The sequence below is a fragment of the Stigmatopora nigra genome, chromosome 2 (genome assembly GCF_051989575.1).
Source record: "Stigmatopora nigra isolate UIUO_SnigA chromosome 2, RoL_Snig_1.1, whole genome shotgun sequence".
Lineage (NCBI taxonomy): Eukaryota > Metazoa > Chordata > Actinopteri > Syngnathiformes > Syngnathidae > Stigmatopora > Stigmatopora nigra.
Window position 1 is genome coordinate 17,615,147 of NC_135509.1, and position 9,646 is coordinate 17,624,792.

Genomic DNA, 9,646 nt, shown 5'->3' on the forward strand with positions numbered 1-9,646 from the left:
ATATATATACTGTTTACCATGATTTTTATATGTGGAGTTATTATTAATATGATTATTTTATGTTTTTTTATGTTTCTATTTATTTTTTTATTGTGGGGGGGGGGGGGGGGGGAGACAACATATCTTTTCCAATTCTGTAATGCCTCCTTTATGGTTTTAGGAGTTGAAACAATAGCTATATAGCTACTCTTAGAGCATTGCTTTACGTATATATACTTATATTTACTTTAAGAACACGGAATCACATCGGAGGATCAGTTCACAGGCTAGTAGAATATGAGGTTTTAAATTTAGATTAGATTAGATCAGGATTTCCGTGTTGGTTTGGTTGGCTCCGCCCCACGCACAATCGCTTCACAACCTCCACCGTCCGTCTCTGATTTTATTCCGATATAAACACGGCAAGTGAAACTGCACCAGTCACAAAAAAAAAAAAATCCCAGATAACCTCTTGTCATTGGATTTCTCTCGTTCATCGGGAGGACATGGAGGCACTTTCGTGTCTCTCCTTACTGAACAGGTAGGAACCGTAGTGCCTGACGGGGCTGCGTGCATATAATGACTCTCTTCTTAAGAATATAAAATCGGTCTGTTCTTTTTACAGTTTGAATTCACAACACATGTATCCTAATGTAGTGCTGTACTTGTAATGGTATTGAGGCACCACCGAGATAATTCACCAGGGTAACAATTCCACGGATTATCCCCAAAGTACCGATTTTTCTTCAGCAGGCAGCAAAGCAAATTTGATTGACTTGTAATACTTTACTACTAATTCAAGTTGACTTTCTGGTCAAGTCTGTCAGCACTGATTTTAACATATTTTGGAGACGTGCGCTAGAAATAGCAAAGATCACAGGCAGCACCACGGATAGCTCCAGGATCGACCCCAGTTGTGACGTCAACATGATTTGTTGTTGTTTGTTTTGTTGGGATTTTCATTAATTAATTAATTCATTCATACATTCATTTTCTGAACTGCTCTATCCTCACTAGGGTGGGGGGTGCTGGAGCCTTTCCCAGCTTGTTTCGGGCCTGAGGCGGGGGACATCATGAATCGGTGGACAGCCAATCGCAGGGCACGGGGAGACGGACAATAATTCACTCTTACCTGGGGGCAATTTGGAGTGTCCAACCAGCCTACCATCCATATTGTGTGAATGTGGGAGGACACCGTACTACCCGGAGGAAACTCATGCAGGCACGGGTAGAACATGCAAAGTCCATACAAATGGACTGACATGGATTTGAACGCTAGGTTTTATTTTTCAGTTTTTTTTTTTTTTTTAAATCATATCACCCAACAAGACTGTTTTTCCAAATGTATTTGGTCAAGCCAAATATGTTACCATGGAGTCTTTATAATTTCGGGGCTCCAATTTCACAGCAAATGGTCACAAGACCAGTATATTTTTTCATCTTAATAAATTCTCAATAACACCAATTCATTTTAGACTCTCATTTTAGCAAAAATAAAATAAAAATACACATAGTAAGTATAATATTCCTTTTCATAAATATTTCACATATCAAATTCAGATGGTTATTTTGTTTTTTTTTTATTTACAAGGCAAGGTTAACAAAAATGAGTGCAATTTTGCCAATACAATGGATTATTATTTTCTGTTATATTCTGTATTTGGATGTAATCGAAAAATACTTGTAGGCTCTATTCCTTTATCAATCAGCTCATCTGATCATTATAAAAAGAAGGTACAATGCTGATTGGATTATTACAGTTATTTCCATGTCCAATTTGCAATAAGGACAACTTCTCAAAAAATGATCTTGCAAACTCAAGTGGCAACTTTTCGGAATGGACGTGTAAAAATGACTGCACCAACATGAGTTGTTTATCAGTGTCTTACAGTGACACATTCCCATTCATAGAAAAATTCCATTGAACAGGCAAAATAAAATAATCACTTGTAACGGCCCATGTAATAAAAAAAAAACAATATTATGATATGTCACATATATTGATGCTTTTGCAGGGGCATAATTAAACATAGTTTGTTTATACTTCTACCATTTACTACTACAGTACAGCAGGCTTGGCCGCGCAATGTCTACTTGTGCCAAAGTTTTCACCTACCCACTGTAATTTTTAACATTCATGGGTATTTGTCCACAAAGAAACATGGCAGAGGAGCTCCTCGTGGAGAGAGTCTATAGCTGAGTGCAGAGACAAAAGAGGGTGAAGTACAACAAGTACTTGAAGTTATAGACTCCCAAAAATCACAATACTTTCAGTATCTCTCATTTCATTTTCTGAACCACTTCATCCTCATTAGGGTCAGAGGGGGTGCTGGAGCCTATCCCAGCTGACTGACACCCCAAAACGGTGACCAGCCGATCACAGGGCACAAGGAGACAAAAAACAATGCATACTCACACCCGTACTTAGGGGCAATTTAGAGTGTTCAATCAGGCTACCATGCATGTTTTGGAACGTGGGAGGACACTAGAGTACCCAGGGAGAACTAGGAAATTACACACAGGTGAATGTGACATGGATTTGAACCTCGAACTCCAGAGATGTGAGACCAGCACACTAACCACTTGCTCCACTGGGCCACTATAGATTTTTTGTCAAACTAAAAGCATGTTATTCTTTATATACTGTATGAATGAAAGAAAAAAATTCTGTCAGGCAAAACCCTCCCCTGAGCCAGACTGAACTGTTTCAGGTCTGCGGGCCGCATGTTCGTCACGCCTGTTTTACATCAAATTCTCACCCCTCCACTAAAAATTCTTCATTCTTTTTCTGCACCTCTTTTCCCAACAAGGCTTGCGGGAGAAGAAGAGTCTATCCTAGGCAAACACGGGCACAGCTTGAATTGGTGGCCAGCCAATCGCAGGGCACAAGGAGACGTTTAACCGTTCACACTAATACCTTTGGGGAATTAAGAGTCTTCAACCAGCTCACCCTGCATGTTTTTGGGTTGTGGGAGAAAACCGGAGTACCTGGAGTAAACCCATGCAAGCTTGGGGTGAACATGCAAATTCCAAAATCACTCGACCACTAAGCAGATTATATTTTGTCACTTCATGATATATCCAACAAAAAGATGGAGGTAGTAAGCTTGTTCCTTTCACAGATCTCGGATCGAGGGTTCGAGCCTGGGCTCCAGTTTTCCTGTCTGGACTTTGCATGATCTCCTAGTACTCCCATTTCATCCCACAACCCCCCCAAAAAATGCATGGTAGGCAAACTGAACAGTCCAAATTGTCCCAATGTATGAGTGTGTGCGTGAATGGTTCTATTTCCTTGTGCCCTGTGATTGGCTTGGCAACTATGTTCGATGTACCTCAAGGTTAATCTTTTGTACGTATGATGAATGGTTGACTGGCCCGCAATAAAGCCCTGCGACACACTCTGCACACATATAAGCAGATTCACTGAACTTGCAGTTCAGAAGTTAAGTATCAGAATGATGAGCTTTACTGCTTACATAACTGGCCTGTGTTTATGAATTACTGATTAAAAAACATGTTGGCAAACTAAATAGAGACAGTTGCTGTCATTCATTACAATGACAATTTGATGACTCAGCATAAAGTGCCGCCCGTAATATCCTGGCTATTTGTGAAATGTAACTTCTTTAACCAAAAGTTGTATGTATTTTTATTACCGACTAAGGAATTCATGCATATGAGCCCAAATTGGAAACAGTTGTCATCAAAAGCTAATGCACAGCAGATAAATCATAAAGCCACTATATAATTCATAGAATTGAAACTGAAAACGTGTTTCATGTGAAGTTGTACAGAGTAAAATGCATCTGATAAAGTGTGAGAGGAAGAGAGTTGATTCATGATCACAAAGAATATGTTTTTTTGACAATTATCAGTGTATTTCCTGTGAATTTTAGATCCAGTTATGATGACTGCAAGAAGGCTGCTGAGTGGCTTTGTAACCGGACGAAGCAACGTCCCAGAGTAGCCATCATTTGTGGGTCAGGCCTGGGAGGCCTGGCCGACTTAATAGATGACAAAACAATTTTCCCATATAAGGATATCCCAGGTTTCCCAACCAGCACTGGTATGTTTTCTTTTTTTGTATTCATTATTGCAAAAATATGTTAGGGAAAAATCAAATAGCTTTTCATGCATTTTACTGCGATGTTTAGTGGCAGGCCATGCTGGTCAACTGGTTTTTGGGACACTGCAGGGCCAGGAGTGTGTCTGCATGCAGGGCCGGTTCCACTTCTATGAAGGCTACAGCATGCAAGATGTAAGAAAAACTTCCAGCAAAAAGTTCTTGTGACCTGTGAAGTTTCATGAAAGTCCTGAAGCTATCACTTATCAGGATACATTTAAAATTGGCTCTGAGTGTTTTATGATCAACTGTATTGGAGAACATCGCATCTGTGTCAGCTTTAGATTGACCTTTGTAATATTGTTATGCATGTGTAAGACTTTTATTTAATTACCAGCTATGATTCCATTGCAACATAAAGGCAATGGTGTCATAAAACTTTAATGTATACGGTAAACTTTTTGTATAACAATTGGGACTTGTAAAGATTTTGCTCCTTGTCTATCTCTGATTCTGTTTCAAAGGTTATCTTTTCTATCTGATAGGTACACTATCAAAGGAAGATCACACTTAAGTGCTTGGAGAGTTTTTTTTTTTTTATTATGTTAGGGAAAGGTACCATATCGCATAATTTGGGTCACCATTAGCATAGGTTATTCTATATTGCCACTTTTAAAACTGTTTTTTTTTAAATGTTGCTTTTTACTCATACTATTTTTTTTAATGCAGCAATGTTTTTTTTTTATTTTTTTAAATGTAACACACATCTGGAAAAGTGTAAAGAGTGCATGAAGATCTACAAGGGTTGCATGCTAGATACACCATTTCACGAAATTAAATGTTTTCATAGTATTGAACATCACAGCAAATGCAGTAAACAGATCAGATTAGTAATTGTAAAATAATACATACTATAATGAAAGAGGCAAGAAATACATTTTCAAGGAAAACAATTATAACAGAAAAAGAAAAAAAGCAAGCTAGACACTTATGTTATCAATACTCTCTTGTCGCATTCATAAAAAAAACAACAATGCCCCTTCCTATGTCCAACAGGAGGAACTTTCTTGGCTTGATTCAGTGGTAAGGTTAAGGAAAAGTGGCTTGGAGGTAGCCTGAACTTTCCAAAGATGCCCTTTGTGACCTGTTTTTTTTGTAGGAAACCAACTAATCATCGTAGCAAATAGAAAAATCATTATTTATGTTGAATATTTTGTATTTTATGTCTTAAAAGTCTCCATCTACACAGTATTTGTAATACAATAGCTTGATAAAACGTGGGAATTGTTTTGAAAGTAACATAAGTTTAACAAGTGTTTAATGGTTCACATATAGCTATGTAGTAAATCATCCCATAATAGTCACCCTGACAAAGTTAGAGATTACCAACTTTCTGCTCTCTATGTACATGTTGTTGTCTGTTGACAGCTTTGTGTTCTTGGACAAACCTCAGAGTCTACATAATTTTTCACTATAATTTGGATACAGCACATTCCAGAAGAAGTTGTTAATTGGCTGACATAATGCAAGATGTCATGTTAAGCCAATCATAGATAGTCTGACTACTGGATAAACACAGACACGAGAAAGGGAGTGTGACAGAGAGAGAACACATTAGCATTTGGAGTATCGTTCAAGGGATATGTTTCTCTTAAAAAATGCATATTGCACCGCAAATTAAGTTTTGAAGGTCATTCATTCATTCTTTCTTTCAAGATGTAACTCCTAACTCTAACTAGAATAACATTACTAATGAATAAGACATGACACAGTTTTGGTACAATGGAAAGGATTTCTCTTAATGTTCTTGACCATAATATTTTGCACTTCAAATGACCATCCCCAACACAGAGGTTTTGAAAAAAAAAACAGCAAAAAATGTTTAAGACAGAAACATATTTCATCCAAGGGTTATATATAACCCTGGTAACTCTCAGGGAAAATCAGCCTTATCTTATTTAACATTAAAAATAATAATAATCATTACATACATATCCATTCATTTATTTTCTGAACCGCTTATCCTAACAAGGGTCACGGGGGTGGTGATGAAGAACACCCTGAATTAGTGGCCAGCCAATCGCAGGGCACGAGGGGACAGACAATCATTCACGCTCATACTCATACCTCAAGGCAATTTAGAGTCTTATTGGAATGTGGGAGGAAACCGGAGTACCCGGAGAAAACCCAATGCAGGCCCAGGGAGAACATGCAAACTAAAGAACCGACCTGGGATCAAACCCAGAACCCCAGAACTGTGAGGCCGGCACACTAACCACTCGAACCGTCGGGCCACCCATTATATTTATATATTATCATCATTTAAAATAACGTTATTTTCTAACGTATGTATATTTGTGGCTGTAGGTGACATACCCTGTGCGAATCTTCTCTCTACTTGGTGTTGAAACTTTGATTGTGACAAATGCAGCTGGTGGACTAAATGGCAGCTACAAAGTGGGGGACATCATGGTCATTAAAGATCATATTAACCTGCCAGGTTTTTCTGGACAGAGCCCACTGGTTGGGCAGAATGATGAAAGGTAAGCATAATTTTCTGAGTAATTTTGCAATTTATAATGTTTTTAAGAAGGTGCATTGGGGATAGTGGATTGGGTAATTTTTCAGATCAGAAACACATACCAAAAAATGCAAATGAAGTTCATTTCATATTCTATCACATGAAAACCAAAAGTCCTATTTCCAGTTATCGAATGACTGCAAACTGCAATGAGTGTGTAGGCTTATCCAGTTTAGTTGCATTTGGCTGAACGGATGGGTGTGCGGCCGAGCTAATAAAATATGTGATCACATTTCTGCCGTCAGGTGAGTTTTCAACACATCTTATCTTGTCTGTTCTGTCTTCTTATCTCTATGACTCACTCATAGGTTTGGAGTACGTTTCCCTTGCATGTCAGATGCTTATGACCGGAACCTGAGAGCTTTGGCCATTCAGACAGCACATGAAGAGAAATGTGGCAGCATTGTGCAGGAAGGAGTTTACTGTATGGTCTCTGGCCCAACATTTGAGACCATTGCAGAGTGTAATCTCCTTAAGAAGTTGGGGGCAGATGCTGTTGGTAAGGAAAAAAAATATTGTCAGTTAAAAAATAGATTAGATTAGAACTTTATTTCATCCCATATTCGGGAACTTTCTTGGTTGCAGTAGCAAGACAGACACAAGACACACAAGACATTGTAGACCTAGCTAAAAAAACTGGAGCCACACACAGGAAGTCCACAAGGTGGGGAGCTTCTGCAGACTGAGGCTGAGTTTACCACACAGTCCCTCAGTAGTCTGTAGTTTTTTAAGATCATCTTCCTTGCTTAGAGGGTTCAACAGTTGCTTCATGCTCAAAATAGCCTAAATACTGTTCTTCCATTTTTTGTTTGGAGTAAAAGTGTATTTAATGGCAGCCTGGTGGCCGAGTTGTTAGCGTGTCGGCCTCACAGTTCTGGAATTGTGCGTTCCATTCTTGGTCGGTTCTCACTGTGTGTAGTTTGCATGTTTTCCCTCGATCTCAGACCCAAGGCAGATGTGCTAACCAACTTTATATTGCATCTCTGCTTTTTGAAGATGGTATAGTTCTGTTTGCTTAATCAGGTCCCATTTTGAACTCTCACTTGAGCAATTAGAAACCGAGAGGGAAGCGGTTGAAATGCAAATTAGCACCTGCAATTCTGTCGTTAGGGATGAGTGGAGTAGTTTACGTTTCTCTGGGTCTTGTTCATGAGTGATGGAAGAAGGCGGAAAATCGACAGTGGTGTCTGCAATGATGCAGAATCTAGATCAGACATGGGCAAACTACGGCCCGCGGGCCACATCCGACCCACTTGGCCTTTCAATCCGGCCCGCCGACGTTGTCCAAATGTTTTTTTTTTCCCCAAGATGGCGCCGTCACGCAGAAGCCAGTGGCAGTAGCTCTGTCCACTCTCCTTTATTTTTCGCGTTTTACAGCCTTTCTATCTTTTTTGAATTACATTTTATTATTTTGTTATACATTCCTTTTTACTTTACTCTGTACTTTATACTTTTTACTTTAATGATGTGGGATGAGTATGTTAATTTTTCTGTTTATGTTTCATATGTACTGTTAACAGATGCAGTTTTTTATATGTATCGTATCTTGTGCTGACCCGGCCCATCTGTCAAATTTTTAAAGTCAATGTGGTCCCCGGGCCCAAAAGTTTGCCCACCCCTGGTCTAGATCGCTCCATTGTAATGAAGAACAAACTGAGCCAAAAGGCCCTTATTTCCTGATTGGTCTACCCTCACCTATCGTCACGAGCTGTGGGCCGTGAACAAAAAAACTAAATCCCGTATACAAATGACTGTAATTACTTTCCTCTACTGGGTGTACCCCAGAAACAGTGAAGTGGCTCGAGTCTCACATTATGATCCCTCCCTAGTGAGGTGCTCCTGGCATATCGCACTAGAAGGAGGACTCAAGGCCGACCCAGGACATGTAGAGGCTATGTCTCACTTTCGCCATGGGAATGCCTTGGGATCCCCCTAAAAAAAGTTGGATGAAGTGGCTGGGAGAGGGAAGTCAAGACTTCTTTGTTGAAGCTGCTGCCCCTGTGACCCGACCCTGGATTGGCAGAAGAAAATAGATGGGTTGATGAATGGATGGATGGATATGATATGTATTGAATATTAATTTTCAAACGAGCATCCAGCAGTGGCTTCATTCTATTTCTCCTCATCTCCTAGGTATGAGCACAGTTCCAGAGGTGGTGGTGGCTCGTCACTGTGGCTTACGTGTCCTGGGTCTCTCACTGATCACCAACAAGGCTGTGACAGATTATGACAGTGACGAGAAAGCAAACCATGAAGAGGTTCTGGCGACCACCAGCCTCCGTGCTCAAGACCTCCAGAGGCTTGTCAGACATTTTATCATGAAGATCTAGCAGCTTCCGAACAAATCTACTGGAAACACAGAGAAATCCAGCCGTGATTTCTGATATATACCATGTTTTCTCACATTTATGTTGTATTTGTCGCTCAAAAATGATGACTGAATGAGGGTACGGCTTATATGAGCACAAATTAGACTTGCATATGGTCAATTATTTCAAAATAGAGAATAGAGAAGCAGATAAAACACTAAACCAAATGTATTTTTACATGTATGAATGAAATTCAAGAAAAAAATAAACTATATCTTGCATAAAATGTGAAAAAACTCCCTTTTGCCTACCATTGCTCTCTCTGGACACTGCCATCTTACCTAGGGATGACAAACGATTCTTACAGTATGTCAGAAATACTACATGCGATGATTTTTCTTTCAATTTCCCCTTCAAAATAACACATTTGCCTGTGACCCTAATGAGGATAAAGTGATTCAGAAAATTACATGACAATGACAAATGAGTAACACATTTGTACTCCCTATTTAAACCATGAATATGGAGGTGAAAATTGTTAATCAGGGGGGGGGAGTCTGGTGTTGAAATTGTAATTTTAAGGCAATTTTAAGGGTTAAACAAGGTAATGAACTAGGCAGCACAGTGGCACGATGGGACGAACAACCCTGAGGATAAAGCGGTTCAGAAAATGAGATGAGATTTTTTTTCAGAATGTATGTATTGTGTGGTCTA

The 9,646-nt window shown here is 39.4% G+C and overlaps 1 protein-coding gene across 1 annotated transcript; it reads left to right on the plus strand.

The window, feature by feature from the left end:
* Positions 1 to 323: 323 nt before the first annotated feature.
* Positions 324 to 9,218, plus strand: pnp6 (purine nucleoside phosphorylase 6). The gene is made up of 6 exons (XM_077710872.1): positions 324 to 520; positions 3,876 to 4,045; positions 4,134 to 4,237; positions 6,410 to 6,585; positions 6,932 to 7,122; positions 8,757 to 9,218. The coding sequence occupies exons 1-6, from the start codon at positions 486 to 488 to the stop codon at positions 8,951 to 8,953; spliced, it is 873 nt and encodes a 290-aa protein (XP_077566998.1). The 5' UTR covers positions 324 to 485; the 3' UTR covers positions 8,954 to 9,218.
* The last annotated feature ends 428 nt before the right edge of the window (positions 9,219 to 9,646 follow it).